Below are 21,114 nucleotides of genomic sequence, written 5' to 3'. Positions count from 1 at the left end.
AGGACCTGAGAGGCCCAAATGTAGGGGTGGTAATCGGGTCGGGTTAAGCGGGTTCGGGTCGGGTCAGATTCAGGTCGGGTCAATATTTCCCTAACACGAACACGACCCGTTTATTAAACGAGTAACACGACAACCTGTATAACCCGTTTATTAAATGGGTCGGATTAAAATGGCACGGTTAACCCGTGTAACCCGTTTAATAAACGGGTTATATTAACACGACCCGAATAATACAATAATATTTAATTATTTACTATTTAATCCCATATAAAAATTAATATTTACTAATTTACACTATATAAACAATAATATCTTTTCAACTCAAAATTTATACAGCCATTAACCCTACATTCAATCCTAACACAAATATAATCTATTATACAATAAACTCTCAGTTATACAAGTCATTAACCCACAAATTCTAATACAAATCCTTAATTACAACTGTAAGTCAGTAACAAATCCAACTCCTCAACAGAGATCGGAGACCGACGGTGATGCCGCGGTAGATCAATCGACTGACAGTGACGGCGATGGGGCGGGCGGGCGTGTAAGAAGGATGGTGATCCGTCGGAGATCTAAGGAAAGAAGGGTGGCGGTGGAGGTGAGGCCTCGAGAGGGAGGATCAGAGAAGATCGGGCCTTAGGATTTCCGTTGGAAGTCTGAGGAGAGGCAAGGCTGCAAGAGGGTGGGAGGCCCGTTGGAGATGAGGAAAGAAGGCTGCGGTGGCGACGAGAGCTTACCATTGGCGGCGGTGGAGGCGAGAGGGAGGAGGGGAAGAGATGATGGGATTTCGAAGAAGGGATCTAATGGAAGAAGACCATTAAGCCAATCTAATGGAAGCAAGAGCTTACCACTGTCTCCACCACCGTCGCGGCCATCATTGCCCTCTTGGTCACAGCACCATTAAGCCGATCTAATGGAAGAAGACGACGAGGAGACGACTGCGAGCATGGGTAAGTGCCAAGGGGCGATGACTGCGAGCATGGGTAAGGGCCAAAGGGCGACGGTTGTGGGCATAGGTAAGGGCCAAGGGGCGATGGTTGCGAGCATGGGTAAAGGCCGAGGGGCGACGACTGCGGGATTGCGATTTGGCCGATTTGGGGACTCACTTGAGTAGTGTTGGGTATTAGGGTTAGGGTTAAAAACTTAGAAATATATATATATATATATATATATATATGGCGGGTTTTGCGGGTTTGCGGGTCGACCCAACCCGACCCGACCCGTTTACTTAAACAGGTTAAACGGGTCAAGCGGGTCAGTGGTATAAACCCGAATACGACCCAATTAATAATCAGGTTAGGCGGGTTGACCCGTTTATGACCCAAACCTGATTAGACTAAATCCAAACCTGATTAACAGCCGGCTTATCATGTCGGGTTATCGGGTCGGGTCAATTTTTGCCACCCCTACCCAAATGGGGCATTTATTTGACAATAAAGTCCAATATACGAGGCTCTAAATGTAAATTACTACATTTTGTGAGGTATGAATGTAAATTTATTTCACAAGTAAGCAAAGCAGGCCGAAGCCCAACCCAAAAAGAAAATTTAAAAAGAAAAAAAAATATTAGGCCGAGGCCTGACATTTCCGCAAAAGCCGGCCCCGTACGCCGCGGCGTACCTCTCCTCCTCCTCCTCTTTCTCCTCCTTCCCTTCTCCTTCACGATTCCTCCCTCTCGTCAATTCCCGAATCGATGCCGTCGTCTCCTCTTCTCCTCCCCAACCCAATCTAGGGTTTCCTTCCTCCGTCCAGCTCCATCTAACCGATCCGCCGATCGCCCTCGCCACGATGAGCGCGGTGGGGTTCGACATCGGCAACGACACCTCCGTGATTGCCGCCGCGAAGCACCGCGGCGTCGACGTGCTCCTCAACGATGAGTCCAAGCGCGAGACCCCTTCCTTCGTCTCCTTCTCCGACAAGCAGCGCCTCCTCGGCTGCGCCGCTGCGTCGTCATTCTCCATGTCCCCCAAGTCCACCATCTCCCAACTCAAGCGCCTACTGGGCCGCCCCTTCTCCCACCCCTCCGTCCGTGCCGACCTCAAAAGCCTCCCTTTTTCCGTTTCCGAATCCATCGATGGTGGAATCGTGATCCATCTCCGTTACTTGGGTAGTGATTGCACCTTTACTCCTGTGCAAGTGTTAGGTATGCTTCTAGCCCATTTGAAGCACCTCGCCGAGAAGGATCTCGAATCCCCGGTCTCGGATTGCGTGCTTGGGGTCCCCTCTTACTTTACAGACCTCCAGCGCCGCATCTACCTCGACGCCGCCGCCATCGCCGGGCTCAAGCCACTTCGTTTGATGCACGACTGCGCTGCTACAGCTTTAGGCTATGGAATTTACAAAACAGATCTTGCCCCACTCGGCTCGCCGTCATTCAATGCTGTGTTTGTTGATATTGGGCATTGTGATACGCAGGTCGCGGTTGTGGCCTTTGCGGTCGGTCAAATGCGGGTGCTTTCACATGCATTTGATGCTGATTTGGGCGGGAGGGACTTTGATGAAGTGCTGTTTGATTATTTTGTGGGACAGTTCAAGGATAAGTATGACATTGACGTTAATTCTAATGTTAGGGCGAGTATTAGGTTAAGGTTGGCATGCGAAAAGCTGAAGAAGGTGCTTAGTGCAAATGCTGAGGCGCCAATGAGTATAGAGTGTTTGATGGATGAGAAAGATGTGAAGGGATTCATAAAGAGGGAAGAGTTTGAGAGGTTATGTGCTGGATTGCTGGAAAGGGTTTTGGAGCCATGCAAGAAGGCGATCATGGATTCAGGATTGAGTGTGGATAGGATACATTCAGTGGAGCTTGTTGGGTCGGGGTCAAGGATACCTGCGATAATGAGGATTCTGACTGGATTTTTCAGAAGGGAGCCAGGCAGGACACTCAATGCAAGCGAGTGCGTTGCACGCGGTTGTGCCCTTCAGTGTGCCATGCTGAGTCCTGTTTTCAGGGTCAGGGACTATGAGGTTTGTCACTTCTCGTCTTGGTTGATTTTGAAAATGTGCCCGTTTTTAATCATATGTTGGTAACTTTTCTAGTTCTCTAATAGTCGTTCAGATTAGTATGATTGGTAATGGCGAAGAAGATGTAAGAAAAGAAAAGTCGAGTCCTAAAATGAATAGGAAGTTGTTGCAAATCTTTCATTTCATTTCTTGTTTATAAAACCACACCATAACTTTTATGTGGAGTATTTGCAGAAGTTCAATGTATAAAGGATTTCCACAAGAAGTTAGCATGCTATTTTGGGATATTCTTATCTCATATCACAGTATCCTGTCCATCTTTCTATGATGCTTCTGAATGAACGGTATTGTTTTGTGGTCATTTCTAGGTGCAAGATTCACTTCCTTCCTCAATAGGATTTGCATCAGAAGAAGGTCCTATTCACACAATGTCAAGTAATGTGCTATTCCGGAAAGGCCAAACAATTCCAAGTGTAAAAGTGCTTACTCTACATAGAAGTCATTCTTTCAATTTGGAAGCCTTTTACACAAACCAAAATGAACTGCCACCTGGTGTCCTTCCAAAAATTGGATCCTTTCAGGTATGTATATCTCTCTTACATCATTGTCAGAGGATATGCAAGATGCTCATTTGCCATAAAACTTTCCTTGTATTTGAAATGTTTTCTCAATTTATTTCTGAAACTTTTGACTAGTTTTGAGTGGAATTTATTTATCTAGGCGAGACTTGATATAAAGTCCTTCAACTTTTCCTTGTGGAACTATTTCTTGAATTAGTTAAGTACTACTAATTGCATAGCTGTTATTCTGCAGATTGGCCCTTTCCAAGTTGCCCAGAGTGAAAAACCTAAAGTTAAAGTCAGAATTCGGCTTAATCTTCATGGATTAGTTTCTGTGGAGTCAGCTTCAGTAAGTATGGTGTTATGATTTTTTAATCTATATCTATTAACGACCAGTTTGCGTTATAAATTGACATGACTTATAATATCAAATACTTCGCTTCAGCTGATTGAGGATGATGTAAATGAATCCATTATGAGAGATGGAAATTGCAAGGACAATATGGAGTCTTTGTCTGCTTCATCTACCCAATATAATGTTGCAGCAGACAATGCTGAAAATGGAAGTACTGCAAGCTGTGAATCTGGATCCATGCCCTCTGTGAGTTCTTCTACCTAACAATTTCATTATAGGATCATTTTATTTTCTTGGTTTCCTAGTAAAACTTGTGACCCTAATTATTAGATATAAAGAAACTGGTTTCTCCAAATGGAAGACAGAATTCTGCTAAATGTCATTACGACATTTGTAGAAGAGTGTAAAACCAAGGAATAGCTTGTCCACTGTGAAGTGAAATTTCATCAGGCATTATGGAGAATGTCCCTATCAGCTTCCAAACGTGAAGGCCATGTAGTAGCTCCAAAATTGACATTAGTTGGTGGCATCTTCAAAAAGAAACAAGATTACTAGACTTGTTAGGGGATAATAATGAATATAATTACTGAAACAGCTTAAAATTAAAAGGTTTTTTGAATTTTCTGTTTGACTGTCAATGTTTGATGTACATGCATTTTAGCTTGATATTTATGTTCATATCTTTGTAGGACTTCTTTTATTAATTCTTTTTTATCCTAATCTAACTTGGCTTCTCTGAACAATAATTTGTGTCATCATTATTATTTTTTCATTATTTTCTAGAAGGGTCATCTATTCAGTTTGATAGGCTGTAGTCAATTGAGTGGATTAACCTTAGTTTTCTTTCTTCAGAAAAATCATTATTGTACTTAAGTAGAATTTTGAAGGGACAAGTTATTGAAGACTTTGCCTATGACGGAAAGAAAAGGCAGTAATTGCATTTTGACATCTAAATTTAATATTGTTCAAGCCAGGTTCAATTACTGCCTTCTCATTTTCCTTTTCTCTTTAATATATTCCTCTCTATACATAAATTTATATCCTTTATCTCTCTTGTCTATCCTTCTTGGATTTCTTCTACTTATCATGTTTTATTAGCGAAAAAAAAATCTGCCTTTTCTCTTCTTTACGTTATTGATCATCCCTCTGTATGAAGTAGTCCCTCCAATTGGAAATTTACTTTTAAATGTATAACTTCATAGAATAATTGCGATCCTGTGTGTTTTCTATATAATTTCCATCATTTTAAGTTTCTCCTTATCTTTTTCTTTTTCGTTGCCGGATATGAGCCACCAGATGTAGCTTTGTTATTTTATAAATCAGTCATTTTGATTCAGCTGAAAAGCCCTAAATAGAAAATAACTGAATTCTTCAATTTGTTAATTCAAGAAACTTGTCAATAGTAAATTGCAGTACATCCTCTTCCCTGATACAGTTATCATCTGGTAAAGGCTCAAGCACACTGTATTCCATGCCCTTGATGTCCTATATATCCCTCCCACTCTTTCTCCAGTCTCCACTTTCCACACAGACAGGCACGCATGTGCAATTTGGTGGCACAATTACCTAGGTTCTCTAATCTTTCCACACAGACAAGCACGCATGTGCAATTTGGTGGCACAATTACCTAGGTTCTCTAATCTAATTTCCTATCCCCTTTATTTGATCTAACTCCCTCTTTCCCCTCGGCTCTCCATAAAAGGAGGAAAAAAGGTACACACTCAAATTTGTGCTGCATACAGTGTTCATTGGATCGGTTTTCCCATCCTCAATGTCAAAACTCAAAACTTAAAACTGTATATATAATTCTTGAAGCTTAATATTTGGTAACAATGATTGCCCGAACAAGCTGAAGATTCATTACAAACGCATTGGTGATATTGTTATGTGTATGGGGATTAACATTGTATTTATGGTAATGTAGATAACATGCTCATGTGGTCTGGTTTTGTTGGCATACGTCGTGTCTGATAACATTATTTACGTCATTTAAAACATCCAATATTTAGACTGGCGCATTTGTAAAAATAGGTTAACAATCCAACTCTAAGAAGCTTTCATCCATCTTGGAGGAAAAAATGGCTGTGCACTAAGAAGAAGAGTTGAGGCTTTTTGATTGTATTTCTCGTTTGTTTGATGGACATTAGGCATACAAGCCTATAGGTCCTATACATGGGCTAAATGCAGGTAGAGAACAATACCAGATTTTCTTGTTATATGCTATATGCACCATTTTTTCAAAATGTAGACCTATTACACATTTCATATGAATTTTATAAAGTAGAAATAGCAATGTAAATACACAAGGCTGCTTCCTTAAATTGGTACCTTTTGAGAGAGTTCAGGCTTTTCTTTGGACTTCAATCCATCAGCACATGAAAGTAAATATGATTACATTTATCCTTCGCAGGCTGAAAGAATAAAGAGAGAGAGAGAATCAAGAAGGCTTGATTTGCCGGTCAAGGAAACAATCTATGGTGGAATGACGAAGGAAGAATTACGAGAAGGACAAGAACAAGAACGGCAACTGGCCTACCAGGATAAACTTATGGAGCTCACAAAAGACAGAAAGAATGCCTTGGAAGCTTATGTGTATGATATACGTAATAAGGTAATATCAAATTTTCTGACCTTCTTTCTTCTATGGAATTATGGAGAATGATACATATCTCTGCCTATAGCTTTTTGAGAGATATCGAAGCTTTGCAAGTGATTCAGAAAGAGAAGGCATTTCTGCTAACCTACAACAGACTGAAGAATGGCTATATGAGGATGGAGATGATGAAACAGAAAAGGTTTACACTAGCAAGCTCGAGGATCTAAAGAAGGTAAAGAGGCATCTTTCATCAAAGGATGGCTTGCTTGTTAAGCAGTCATCACTATTAATAGAAGCTTATATTATTTTGATTCTGTTTAACAATTTTACAACTCAACCCTGGTGTTTGAGTATTATGTGAAGCCCTATGCAATTATATCCAATAGTATGTTTTTTCTGTTCTGTCCTTAGCTCTTTATCACTTCTGGTCATGTCTTTTAAGATCTTAGAAATGATACTTTAACCCACTGGGAATAAAATTGAGTGTATGGTTGCACCGATTCAGCATGTTTGTGGAGAACAAATTCAAACCCTCAGAGAGGAGAGATGCAAAAATTTGTGATACAACTGGCAGGACAGAGGAAAGAGGAAGGACCTGTCAACACATCATGGATAAATAAAGGTTTTAAGTTTTAACTGGAGATAAGAGGAATTCGTAGATGGATAATCTCATCTCACAACAGAAGTTGGGGAAAAAGCTTTAAATGCTTGTCAGATGTTAGATAAGTAAAGCTTCACAAAACTATCTGCAAATATTGAATAAGGCTTTATTGTTCTTCTAGTGGTTGTTTCACACTTTTAGTTTTAGTGTAATGGGTTATTGATGCAAAAAGTGAAAACTACTCTCCTTTTTCCCTCCAAATTCTTCTGAATAAAAGTTACTAATCCATAAGGGTGGCTTTGACATATGAATGTAACAATTTGCTCCACCATAAGTGCCCAAATATTTTGGTAATTCTGGTATTAAGGTCATTGCTATAATGATTCTCCTCAAACATGTAACTCTAGTGCAGCATACACATATTATTGTACTTGTTTCCAAAGGATCTCTTTTTCTTCTGTTTGCCTTGGCATTTGCCCCCCTTAATCTTATATTGTCAATATCACTTTTGGTTGGCAAAAGCTGGTGGATCCCATTGAAAACCGATATAAAGATGAAGAAGCTAGAGCTCAAACTACCAGAGAGCTGCTGAAATGCATAGTTGATAACAGAATGGCTGTGAAATCACTAGCTACATATGAAAGAGATGCGGTAAATAAACAATTCTTGTTGTAGTACTCCTGTTTCTTATTTTAAGTTTCAACAGCTTATAATTAATTATATGACAGGTCATCAATGAATGTACTAAAGCTGAGCAATGGCTACGGGAGAAGTCTCAACAACAGGATTCTCTGCCAAAGAGTGCAGATCCAGTGCTATGGTCTCATGAGATCAAGAAAAGGGCGGAAGATTTAGACATGTATTCTTCTAACTCCTGTTTTGCTTCATTGAGATAAGAGAAAAGAAGAACAACTATGTTTCTGGTTTACTTTTGTTGTGCCAGACCTGACTTATTTTCACTTCTATCATACCTTGTGAATCTTTCAGCTTCAATATCACATTTCTTGCCAGACTCATTGGATTTCTCTCTTTTTCAGAACATGTCGGAATATATTGAGACACAAAGGTTCTCCTGCAAGAACAGATGATACCAGGAGCTCAGACCAATCAAATGCACCAGACAACATGGAAACAGATTGACTTTGCTCTAGTCTTATGTTTTGTCAATTATCTTTAGCATTTTTGATTGTCAGAAGATTTTGGTAATCATTTCTATTGCTACAATAGGTATCCTTCTATATATAGCTATGTGGCCAAAGTCCTGAAACTTTGCGGCTTCAGCCCCCACTTATTTTCTTACAAGGCGAATGTAATCACCACAAAGTTATTGTCTAGTTTCTTCCTAAAAGGAAGAAAGATTTTACAAACAGACAGCTTGCTTTCATCTATTGGGACATGGGATTGTTTGCTTATTGGTTTACAGGAAAAATATTGGTTGGCAAATTCTTCAACTTATAACTTTGTCACTTGTTCATTTCAGAAGAATTATCCTATGTACAATTATACGCTCAATTTCTGAACTATATTATTCCTCAACGAGTTCTTTTGCAAAGATAGGCGAATTTATTCAACAAATACAATATACTCGTCTTTATTATAAACAAACTAGAGACAATCTTTTGCAATATGTACTTGCGAAGCGTCTGTTGAATTCTGTAGAAAAAAAAATCCGAAAAAATATATTTGGAATTATACTACAAATTGAATGGTAGTGGATCTACAAGGCTGTAAGCTAGGAAAGTATAACTCTGATCCTTAGGACGGATCACATCCCTTAAAATGAAATATACATAAAGACGGGGATTATAATTGGGAATGATTTAAGACGAACATGTTGAAACAGAGGTTGTACTTTAGGTCTGCCTCTCACATTCATCTCTTCCTTTTCTTTTTAGTAGGACCCTTCTTCCGCGACTTTCGAGATCCAGCACCACTCTCCTGTTATAAACAATAACATTATATTAAAATAAATTTAATTTGTACTTAATTATCATCTTTATTTCTTCAAAAGTTGAAAAAAAAATAAGAGGACACAGATATACATTTAGGGATAGAAGTACTTATCAATGAAAGAAAATGGTCGAATCTGACCTTTTACCAAAATTTTAGTAAAACACAAGGAACTGCTTGAAAAGAAAGGGAAAACAGACATGGGCTACTAAATAGGCCATAGCTACTTTCTTATAAATAATTAAATGCATATGAGTAGCAAAAAGATTTTTGTTTCTGTAACTATGACTTCCATTCAAGTTTTGTAACTTAGTTGTGCTGCTTAGACAGATACATGAACAATCCTGACAGGCTGATAATTATCAATGTCACAAGCAAAACCAGACTCATTTTTTATTAGTAAAGTAGCATAAACTTCCATTCCGTGGAATTCATATATCTAACAAAAGCTGTGGTCAACATTGAAGACTTTTCGGATCTGATTTATGATTGTATTAAGCCTCCAGAAAAGATCCAATTATAGGATCAAGTCCTACAAACACCTTGAACCTCACATTTGTGATCATGTATTCTCTATGTTATCACATTCTCAGCTACTGTTACCTTGTTCTTTCGACCAATGTGTTAAGCAAATGAAATGTACATTATTTGAGTTGTGAGTTAACATATACAACTACATACATAGCATGCACGCGCACAAGCATGTTTTTTTCTGTGTGTGTGTGTGTGTGTGTGAGAGAGAGAGAGAGAGAGAGAGAGAGAGAGAGAGGGAGGGAGACGAAAAGCAATGTTCATACAGATAGTCAAGTAAGAGCTTGTTGCAAATACTAAACAGTAATGAAGAAAATGTGAACTATCAACCACTTCTATGACAAGATCCTAACTTCCTGAAAAAGATTGCCAATATGGAAATAACACAGATTTCTCAGAATAAAATAACAAAAAGAAAGAGTTTTGTAACAAGTGTCTATATTGTCTGACACACAACAAAATGTCAATTATCCATAGAATTAGAACTTTTAAAAACTTGATATAGGTATAAACTCCATCTATGATTATAAATGCTTCAAAGTTTCAAAGATGTGAATTGCACAAAAATGACTGGAACTGCAGGCAGTATATATTCCTTATACTTATGGAAATATGTTCAAGGAACTTAGAAGTGCATGCCAATGAAACTACATGAACATTTATTTAGTAGACAACCTATTATGACACTCTTAGCATCTTATAGTTGAATAAGCAATGAATATCAATTGTAATTTACTCTAGTTACCAAAGTGATCTAATCATTTAAGCGGAAAAGGCAGCCGCCATGGCGGGGCGATGCACCGGCCGCCCCGCCATTCCGCCTGGCGCTCGCAGAAGGCGATCTGCCACATTGGCGGGCCGCCTGAGCGCCAAAAAGCGCTAGCGGGCCACGCGGCCCGATAAGGCGGGTTGCCGGTTCGGCCCGCCAAACCCGCCTTATCGAGTTTTTTTATAGTGGATCGGATTATCCAATATCCACTGAAAAAACTAACCATTAACCATTAATATAAATCGTTCTTCTCTCTCTTTCGCTGCTCGCTGTGCCCTCTCTCTCTCTCGCTAAAATCCCTAAATCCCTAAATCCCTAATCCCTCTCTCGGATGCGCCCTCTCTCTCTCTCGCTATGCCCTCCCTCTCTCGCTGCGCCCGCAATCGCTGTAGAGGTATGGGCCTCTCTCTCCCACTCTCTCACAATCTCACTCTCTCTCTCTCACTCCTCTCTCACAGTTTCACTCTGTTTCACACCGAAGTAGTTAAATTTTTTTTAATTTTCAATTCTGTCTAAAGTAGTTAAATCTTAATTTGTTAGTGACTTGGTGATTATCTGATAATAATGATAATATGTTCGTTAATTGGTTAATCACTTAATCTGTTAATGATGGTTAATTACTTAATTCAGAAATTAATTTAGTAATTATCTGATAATATGTTTTTCAGTTTTTCTCTGTTTCAGTGTTTCTCATTACTTAATTCCTCTAGTTAATTTAGAAATTAATTGAAGTAGTTATCTGCTATTCTGCTAATCTGTTGAATACTTGAATGTTAATTAATAATCTGTTAATGATTGTTAATTACTTAATTCATAAATTAATTTAGTAACTATCTGATAATATGTTTTTCAGTTTTTCTCTATTTCTTATTACTTAGTTCCTCATTTCTTCTATTTTTTCTCTGATTCTGTTAATTAAGATTGTTAATTACTTGATTCAGAAATTAATTCAGTAATTGTCTGATAATATGTTTTTCTCTGTTTCTTATTACTTAATTCCTCTAATTAATTCAGAAATTAAGATTATAGATTAATATTTAACAGTGAGTTAACTACTAAACTTTTAGTGTTAATCTGTTTCTAACATTTTTCTTGAATTAGTGAATTACTAGATTAAGTTATTAAGTATTAACTAGAGAGTGAATTAGTAATCAATAATTAGTAAATATCTTACTATCTGTTTTACTGAAGGTAAAACAGTAATTAATTACTATTTTTAAATCTGAAATGTGAATTATGAATTATCAATCATATTTGTTTTTTGCCCAATTTCATTACAGAATACAGGTAATCAAATATGACCACTAATTCCTCTCAAACACCGTCTGTGGTTAGGTCAATTTCATCTGAATTTTTTGTGCCTGTTGACTCCAATGATCCAGAATGGCAATATGGATACCTTCCAAATAAAATTAATGCCAACACGATGAAATGTAGATTTTGTGGGAATGTTACTAGGGGGGAATTAGTAGATTCAAGAAGCATATTGCTCATGTTAGAAGTGATGTTGCACCTTGTCCAAAAACTACAGATGAGGCAAAAAAAGTTATTAAAGAACATATAGAGGGGAACAAGGAGAAAAGAGGATTAATGAAAAAAGGAAGCAGAATTGAGAGCAGAAGTAAATATATTTGGAGAAAGGGAAGATCCGAAAATTTTAGAAGTTGAAAGTAAAAGGCCAAGAAGTAGAGATCCTTTAGACAAATACACATCTATTGATCTAGAAGTTTCAATTAGAGAGCGGGGAAGATGATACCAGACAAATATAAAAGATACTTTTGCAAAAAAACAAAGAGATAGAGTGCTAATGTACTTAGCTCATTAGGTTTATAAGTGTGGCATTCCCTTTAATGCTGTTACTAATAAATCATTTCATGTATTGATGGAAGCAGTTGGTTAGTATGGTTCGGAGTTCAAGCCGGCAACTATGCATGAGTTACGTGAGCCACTTTTGAAGAAGCAAGTGGCTAAAACAAATGATGATTTGGAGAACCATAGAGCTACATGGAAGAAAAATAGCTGCTCCATTTTAACTGACGCATGGACAGATCGAAAAGAAGAAGTATTATGAATTTATGTGTCAATTGTGAGCTGGAGGTTAGTTTTCTACGTTCAGTTGATTGTTCTAAAGATTCACAAACAGGTAAATACATTCACAATATTGTTGTTGAGGGTATCAAGGAAGTGGTAGAGGAAAATGTATTTCAAGTTGTGACTGATAATGCTGCTGCTAATTTAGCAACTACACGATTGCTAAAACAAAACTATCATCGTATATATTGAACATCTTGTGCTGCCCACTGTATAGATTTGATGTTAGAGATAATATCAAAGGAAGGAAGGATTAAGAGTTCAATTGAACGTGGAAGAAAAATCACTATGTTCATTTATGGACATCACAAAACATTGAATTTGATGCGTCAGTTTACACAAAAAATGGAGATCGTGAGATCCGGGGTTACAAGATTTGCCACTTCATTTCTCACATTACAGAGTCTTTTGGAGAAGAAAGAAAAATTAAGGCTTATGTTTATTTTCGATGAATTTTTAAGTTGCAAATGGTCAAAAACTGCGAAAGGAAAGAGGGTTTATTCTACTATCCTCAATAACCAATTTTGAAGGCAAGTGTCATTGGTAATTAAAGTATTCACCCCTTTGGTGAAGTTGCTACGAGTTGTTGATGGTAAAAGAAAGCCAATAATGGGATTCATATATGGTGGGTTGAAAAATGTCAAGAAAGAAATAATTTTAATAATAATGAGACATCTTCTAAACCTTTTCTAGATGCAATTGATCACTACACAAATGAAAAACTTAATACACATCTCCACGCTACTGCATATTACTTAAATCCATACTATTTTTATAGAGATTTGGATGAGAGGGAGACTGACTTTAATGTAATGGATGGTGTTCTTAGTTATATTGAAAACTTTTATCTAGATCAAGCCATTCAAGTTCACATTTCAAATGTGTGCCACTGGGATATTAACAAGAGAAGTTAACAATGATGAATTCAACCCAGGTAATAATTATTAATTAGCATATGTTGTAAAAATGTAAAACATCTCTTTTACAATTTTATTCTTTGTATGTTACTAAATTGCTTTTTAATTTTTATGGTTATAGCTCATTAATGGAGTGTATATGGAGCCGGTGCCCCCTACTTGAAATATATGATGGTTAAGATTCTTAATTTAACATGTAGCTCCTCAGGATGTGAAAGAAATTGGAGCTCCTTTGAATAAATAATATATCATTAATCATTGTATTGACTAAGCTAAATTGATGAATTTTATTATCAAATTGATTTAGTCTTTGATTTGATGATTTTAGATTCATTCAAAGAAGAGAAATAGATTGAAAGTGAAGAGGCTAAATGATCTTGTTTATGTACAATTTAATGCAAGAATGAAGGATAGAAAGATAGCGAAAGAGAAGGATCCAGTCGTTTAAAAAAAAAGAAATAATGCAAAGGAATTGTTGGATAATGATCATGTAGAGCAAGAGGCCTTTCCAGGTGAAGGGTTAACTTAGGAGATGGTGACAGAAGCATCAGGAGTCGAAGAATATTTAAATCAAAGAGGAGCACTAGATCTACTCAAGCTATTACTAGTAGCACTCCTTCCACTTCTCTAGATGAGCAATTAATTGAGTCGGATGAAGAAACAGATGATAAGGATGATGTTGAGCTAGAATTTGATGATGATTTCGATGATAATCTTTTGGTAGATGAAGTTCCTCCCATAGATTATGAAGAAGATTAGAAGATGACCTTTATGTTATAATTGTGAACTTGTTATGAACTTGATAATTTTGAATTTTTGATTATATGTTATTTGTTATGGACCTTATGATTTTGATATGTTTTATCATATTATTTGTTATGATTGTGAACTTGTTGCTAGGAACTTATGGTTGTAATAATTTTGAATCTTTGATTATATATTTATGTTATTATAGTTGTGAATTGTGATTATGTTATTGTGGTTGTGAATTGTGATTATGTTATTATGGTTATGAATTGTGATTATGTTATTTCGTATTTTGGTTTAGAACTTGTTGCTATTTATGTATTTATATTATTATGGTTGTGAATTGTGATTATGTATATTGTGTATATATATATATATTTATTTATAATTTTTTTATATTAAAAATGCTAAACTGCCTTGTCGCCCGCCTTCCGCCTAGGCGCTAGACAGTGGGGTGACCGCCCGCCATCCGCGGCCACCTTTCAAAACATTGGATCTAATGACCCTAAACTTAGTCAAATAAAGTCAAGGACAATAAGAGATTTATGCAACCAATATTAGGTATTGTGTGGGAACTAATAGTCCATGCTCATGGAAGGTAACAATGGAGAAAAAGCTGATTCAAATTCATTAAAACTACAGTTTTTCACTCAATATAACAAAATCTCTATTTCTGAACCAAGGATTCATAACACAAAGAAAGGCTAGTTAAGTGGATTGTGTTGACAAATCAATTTGGATCTCACCTTCCTGTATTGTCTATAAGCAACCCGGCCAATCAGCTCTTGTCCATTTTTAGTGACATAGACCTGGAATGATTAAAATGGAGCAAAAGAAGTGTTAAAGGAAACAAAAACAATGAGCAAAAGAAAAGCAGGTCAGCATAAAGGAATGAAGTAAATGTAAATGGACGCAGATAAAGAAATAAAGGAACTGTTTAGAATGTCTAGATGAACAATAAACAGCAAGAAATTATAACTTGCAGATGTGCAGCTACTATCTGTATCTCAGCAAGATGATCTATCAGTTTACCTTTCTTCCATCCTGTCCAGTAAACCAGTGACCAGATTTTTGCCCAGACGCAACTATTCGCCTTTTCCCAGCATCAGTTGGAACTGAAGCCTTCTTTCTCAGGTTGACCCAACTACCATTTGGAGACTCTCTGGGGCCAAATTGACCCCTACAATAACAAAAAGATGGTGTTAGGAAAGTATAAAAGGACATCGGCCAAAAAATGTAACATGAAGGCATGTCTGCAATTATGGTTACATATAGTCAAGATTTTCTGCCCCAGTCTGCTTGCTTCCTCCATGATTTTCTGTTCCAAGAGGAACAAAGTGAGGTAACCTTTCCTGGATTAATGTCTGAATTCTTGCATCATCATGATAGAAATACCGATAAGAAGGAGGTTGAGGATTGGGCAAGTTCCAAGTGTTCTCTTCTCTTCTTCTAATGCTTTCCATCTGATGACAACCTTCAGAATTACGGTCAAAACCATCCGAAGCAACAGAACTGAAGAAACTCATGTCCCTGTCGCTATGCCCACTTGCTCTTGGATCTTTCACTGACCTGAAATACTCCTCACAGAACTCATCTAGAGCAGGTGTGGCCACATTCTGTTGATTGGATTGTGGCGTTGTTTTCTTCCGAATATCCCCGATCATTGGAGTAACCTGTCCACTTCTGGAAATAGGTTTAATCTTCTCATTGTCTTCATGTTTGTCTTCATTAAAAGGATCATCTGAATCTGAATCCAGTAAATGTATTTTCCTAAGGGGACTGACAGTCAATTTTGGAAACAATTTCTTTTTACTGCTTTCCTCTAAAACAGTCAAAGTCGAGGAATTGGAAATTGGTGAAACTTTTGGGCCCATCACTTCCCTTGCTGGTTGGTTATTTAGGACTCCATGGTAGCGCAAGGAGAACTTTGAACTGCTGCAAGAACCATGGGTGCCAACTGGAAAACATTCTTCTGCAATTAGAATGTATAACTCAAGATGGTAGAAAAGCAAAATGGAATAGTAAAAAACGAGAGATCTAATGCATCACAATTTTTGTGAACTAGTGCATGCATTATAGATGCTCAGCAATTCTCAGAGAGCAAACAATAAGTGAACATGTAGACTGATCACTGTTATGCAGAGAATAACGAAGCTTAACCTAAATTCTCATAATTTCTAATTTTCTATTTCTTTTCTCCACTAAATCACTTAATTTTAACCCCAGACCTTATGCCATCATTGCACTCAATTAGGGAAAACCAGACAATAATTGAAAAGACAATGTGAAATCGAACAAATAGAACCCTAGAAAGCTACCGAAATACCTCGCCCCTGACGCTCATTGCCACTGATTTCAAAAGTTTTCCGCTAACCCCAGTCAAGTTTCTACCAATGCACCAAAATCTGATCTTACGCGATAGGTCCATTGGGATAACCCAACAAACCCTAATAAAATAGCTAGCGACTCACCTCGACCCAGGAGCTCTTCTTGCGAAGAGAACTCTTCGATTTCATCAAAAATCTCGAACTCACACTTCCCTCCACCGCCACTGTCATCTCCAGGTGTACGAAGCTCCGCCGGAGGAATCGTACGAGGAACAGGTCGAGCAGAGCCCCGCCTCAGTCGCTTGAGCGAAGAAGGAGGTGGGTCCAGGTCAGGGTTTCGTTCTACGGTTTCTTGGTAATCGAACTCGTCTTCTTCAGGTTCTTGGTCGCCAAGGAGATCGAAGGTTGGGTTTTCTTCTCTTCGCCGTGGTGGAAGTCGGAGAAGAAGGTCTTCATCTTCGTCGTCTTCGTCGGCGTCGGTGGGTAGGTCGGAGATGTCGGCATCGATGCCGAGAGAGAAGGAAGGAGCTGAGAAGTCCGCCATTGATCACAAGCTAGAGCGAACGAGAGAGAGGAGAGAGAGGAGAGAGAGAAGTCATAGAGGGGCGAGTAGAACCGGCAGGCGCGCTCTTGGAAAAGAGCGCGTAAAATCGAGCAAAATTTGGGTGAATAATTCAAAATTCCAAAGATTCTCCCAATCCTACGCGCTAATCCTAATTATATCTGGAAGACTGGAACATGTAGGGTAAACTACAAACTCCACCTGATGAAGATAAAATAAAATAGGTCGATTATCTCAAAAATATGGTTAGAAAAATTATTTGTTCATGTAATAAGATTATTAATATCACATAGATATTATAATTATTTGATGGCCCTGTTAATAGCCGGTTAATTTTTCATATAATCTAAACTAGGCGGGCAAAATAATACAAATAAAAATTAGCGGTCTTAAAAATAAAAATTAAAAATAACTGTTAACTTGATTTTAATCATTTAACTCCCGAAAAGAAAAAGAGAATGGGAAAAAAAACCGGGTTGGAGGTGGTCGGACTCGGATCTAATGCTGTGAGTATGTACAAAATTATACACAGACGTGTATTTTAGTCGTTCTTAATCTTTCTCTTCCCCCAACCTTTTCTTCCCCGGAGCCGGAGGGCAGCACAGCAGAAGAAGCGATGGTTTGCGACAAGTGTAAGCTTCCTCCTCCTCTCCTTTCTCCCAAATCGCCCGGGATTAAAGTTCTACTGTTCTTTCTTGTAACGAAGATCCCTCAATTTTTGCTATATTGTTCGCCCTTTTCCAGGCGAAAAGAAGTTATCGAAGGTGATCGTTCCGGACAAGTGGAAGGAGGGCGCAAGCAATACAACCGAAGGCGGCGGCCGAAAGATTAACGAGAACAAGCTCCTCTCCAAGAAGAACAGGTTTCCTCTTAGATTCCTATCTCTAGAAACATAGAAAAAAATGGAGATCTCCTTGCAAAATTACATATTTTTGAGAAAAATTACTTGTAATTACATGACTATTTGGGTAGATTTTAAGTTTCTCTTCTTGTATTGGGTGTTCTTGGGCCATCGTAACATTGATCTGAAAGATAAAGCTGGTCGGTAATGGAGTAATGGACCAACAATGCATACCATCCTATAACATTTGCTTTTGTAATCAAAAGCCTATCTTGGTTTGCTTGAACAGTAAAGTATTGATCATTGAACTGTCCCTTTTGTCAATTCATGCTCGGTAGACCATTATTAAAAGTTGAATAGATTAAGCAATGATGTGCCCTTGTTGATGGTCTGCAGAAGCTGAGGTTGTCATGGTTTCTCCTCATCTATGGGTGATATCTAGGATATCTATCAATACTTGATTTAGCATTGCTTATATCTGTGTCTTATTGCTCTTTGAACCTTGCTGGCTATAACAGAATTATGTTCCTTGTTAGGTTCCTTGTAGGAAGTTATTTGGTCCTTTGTGGCTTAGGCGCCTTCTCTCTATCTTTTATCACGGTGGTTGCCAAAACCTAAAGCCATGCAAGTGCATTCTCTAACTCTTGCATGCATTAACTATATTTTTAATTTTGACTACAAAACTTCCTAGCATTATGGTGGTAAATAGAGAGATGAGAATATTATTATAGTATTAGCGGGGAAGTTAAAAAGATAGTAAAGGGAGTAGTAAAGAGTCTCTTCGTTATTTGCAGTATGCATGACTCTTGAAATCTTGCATACATTAGGAATTATAAGGAGTTTTTTTAGTAGTTATGGCATGATGGTCCATATGCCCCATGCATAGTAAAGCCTACAAATGTATCACTCTCTCATGAATGGAAGTTCATCCTATTTTGAGTTAGTAAATTATTATCTTTGAGAAGGAATTCTTCTCATTTTGCTCCTATTTTCTTGGTGAATTCCAAGTGAAAAAGAGTGTGCTTGTTTCCAATTGGTGGATTTTGTGAAGAAACAAGCGTTTATCCCACTGCATTTGTATTCCCTTCTTTGGTCTTCAAATTAACTCAGTCAAATATGTAAGATTCAAAAGGAATGTAGAGAACTTTTCTTCTGCATAAACTTAGTTAATCTTTCTTGAAAACTATACGAGGGAAAATCATTTGTTTCTTTACTAGTTTTGGCAACTCAGCCAACTAAAACATCATGCAAGATGCAACCATATGCCATGTACCATATTTCTCCTTTTTCTGCTTTACTTAACATGTATTTCTAGATATCTTCTTTATGTAGTTCTTGTACTGCCGTTTCAGTCTTTTTTTCATTTTCTTATTTTGTTTAGTAAAGATGACATGCTTATAGATTTAATTAACTGCTAGTTAGCCATGGATGGAATATTGTATAGTTGCTTCTTTTCTTTCATAGTCAAAGATTGTTTTAGTGAGTAAAATTGTGCTATATTATCTAGATGAAATGCTGTGAGTACTTGTCAGTCATGTTATGTCAGACATAAAGGTAATCCATGGTGTATCAATACTATGTATGACATACAAACAAATACTAGATCCACACTTTCCTTCTGAAATGTGAAGCTTGTCATATCTGTGCATGTGATGCGACTGAAGAATCGTATTGCTGGGGCTTAGTGACAATTAAAGATCAGTATCAACTAGCTAAGTGATTTCCTACAACTATTTTATAAATTGAACATGAACTTCTGGTCGTAGCATCCCATTAACTGCTTCACATGTTCTGTGTTTAATGCATAACAGTCATTTGTGCTTTTTGGAGATCATATGCAGTCCTATTTTTCTGTTGTTGCATTTTGATGTATCCATCAGATAAGTTTCTTATCTTTGCTTTGGTTCCTTATACATGAAAAATATATCAAAAAGTGCTTTTTTTTTAATTATTGTTATCCATCATTGAGAAAGAGGATCAATTCAGATATTTGTAAGTTGTAACGTGCGTATGTTTGCCTATGCACGTCCTCCAATGTAATAATTTTTTTTTTCCATTCCTTAATTTTAGATGGACTCCTTATGGAAGTACTAAGTGCATGATTTGCAAGCAACAAGTACACCAGGATGCCAAATACTGCCATACATGCGCGTACTCAAAAGGCAAGGAACTCATTTCCTCTACTCCCTTATTGCTGAGGTTCTTGCTCTCTTTATGTTTTCTTTTCAACTTATGCACTGACATAGACTACAAATCTTTCATCGAAAACCCCTCAAATGTGCATGACTATTAACAATCCTAACCTATGGTTCTCAATGACTCTGATGCCACTAGGGAGTTGGAAAATTCCCTCCAATCTCAAGGGCTCGAATTAGAATAGGTTATGCGTCATCATGGATATGAAATCTTAAATCCATAAGCTGTGAGCAAATAATACATATCAATCCGTAACATTTGTGAGCAAACATCAGTTGTTACTTTCACCACTTAGCTTTCCTTCTTCATTTGAACATGACTGATATGCATATTGATATTGGCAAACATCAGAATCTCTTTCCAATTGTATCTGCAGGCGTTTGTGCCATGTGCGGGAAGCAAGTGCTGGACACAAAGTACTACAAGCAGAGCAATGTATGATGCTGAGAAAATTCTGATCTGCCTGGAGATCCACATACACGTACTATCAGATTCTCCAGTGTTTTTCAGCAAATTAAAGTTACTAATCACTTTTGAGTGAGAAACAATAGAATGAGAGCCGTGCACCTGCAAGATCATGCTTAAGATAGAAGTGGAATATTTTACTCATTATACTCGTTGAGACTGACACATGCTGATCTTTTAGGGTTTCCTTTAGTTCCAGAGGATGATATTTTTCTTGTAAAGAAGCCAAAGAGCTTAATTCACTTTTATTGTTTAATTGGCAACAAGTGGGAACAAATTGCATGTGTCGATACATCAGCACTAATTAACAGTACTTGTTATAACATCAACATAATCCTCAGAGATCTATGACATACTAATGCAGATTGAGTAAATTAATAGCTGTTTATATCATTTCAGAAATTGTTATTTGATTCCTTCGTTCTTAGCTCAAGATTGATTATGTATACAAGTTTCTTGCTCAGTATCATCGTTGTCGAGAACACTATTCACCTCCCGGTTTATAGTTTAATTTAAATGTCAAAAATTTACACAACCTACACTACACTAAAAGAGAAGCAAAATGGAGCAGAACATCGTGTGTCGCAGCAAAATTAATTAAACATAGGGCCATGCAAATTGTTCATTTACAGCTCGATG

At 37.5% G+C, this 21,114-nt stretch overlaps 3 protein-coding genes across 4 annotated transcripts; 2 read left to right on the top strand and 1 right to left on the bottom strand.

The window, feature by feature from the left end:
• Nucleotides 1–1,547: 1,547 nt before the first annotated feature.
• Nucleotides 1,548–8,522, top strand: LOC140788831 (heat shock 70 kDa protein 16). The gene is made up of 9 exons (XM_073138301.1): nucleotides 1,548–2,970; nucleotides 3,336–3,548; nucleotides 3,781–3,876; nucleotides 3,973–4,128; nucleotides 6,293–6,493; nucleotides 6,564–6,710; nucleotides 7,602–7,730; nucleotides 7,808–7,938; nucleotides 8,117–8,522. Exons 1-9 carry the CDS (start codon nucleotides 1,795–1,797, stop codon nucleotides 8,217–8,219), a joined length of 2,352 nt encoding a protein of 783 aa, XP_072994402.1. The 5' UTR covers nucleotides 1,548–1,794; the 3' UTR covers nucleotides 8,220–8,522.
• Nucleotides 8,523–8,641: 119 nt separating this feature from the next.
• LOC140788832 (uncharacterized) lies at nucleotides 8,642–17,158 on the bottom strand. 2 transcript variants are annotated; one of them, XM_073138302.1, is made up of 5 exons: nucleotides 16,556–17,158; nucleotides 15,354–16,056; nucleotides 15,117–15,264; nucleotides 14,831–14,893; nucleotides 8,642–9,017 (listed from the first exon to the last, which is right to left on the bottom strand). In XM_073138302.1, exons 1-5 carry the CDS (start codon nucleotides 16,953–16,955, stop codon nucleotides 8,952–8,954), a joined length of 1,380 nt encoding a protein of 459 aa, XP_072994403.1. In that variant the 5' UTR covers nucleotides 16,956–17,158; the 3' UTR covers nucleotides 8,642–8,951. The 2 variants fall into 2 exon arrangements, with proteins under 2 accessions (XP_072994403.1, XP_072994404.1); XM_073138303.1 differs by having other exon boundaries at nucleotides 15,354–16,041; nucleotides 16,556–17,151.
• A 338-nt stretch (nucleotides 17,159–17,496) lies between these two features.
• On the top strand, nucleotides 17,497–20,877 carry LOC140788168 (uncharacterized). The gene is made up of 4 exons (XM_073137311.1): nucleotides 17,497–17,605; nucleotides 17,718–17,835; nucleotides 19,885–19,976; nucleotides 20,387–20,877. The coding sequence occupies exons 1-4, from the start codon at nucleotides 17,590–17,592 to the stop codon at nucleotides 20,449–20,451; spliced, it is 291 nt and encodes a 96-aa protein (XP_072993412.1). The 5' UTR covers nucleotides 17,497–17,589; the 3' UTR covers nucleotides 20,452–20,877.
• The last annotated feature ends 237 nt before the right edge of the window (nucleotides 20,878–21,114 follow it).

The sequence above is a fragment of the Typha latifolia genome, chromosome 5 (genome assembly GCF_019914945.1).
Source record: "Typha latifolia isolate L0001 chromosome 5, TyphaL0001v2, whole genome shotgun sequence".
Taxonomy (NCBI): domain Eukaryota; kingdom Viridiplantae; phylum Streptophyta; class Magnoliopsida; order Poales; family Typhaceae; genus Typha; species Typha latifolia.
The sequence above is the reverse complement of the archived record's forward strand: the minus strand, read 5'-3'. Positions and strand labels throughout refer to the sequence as shown.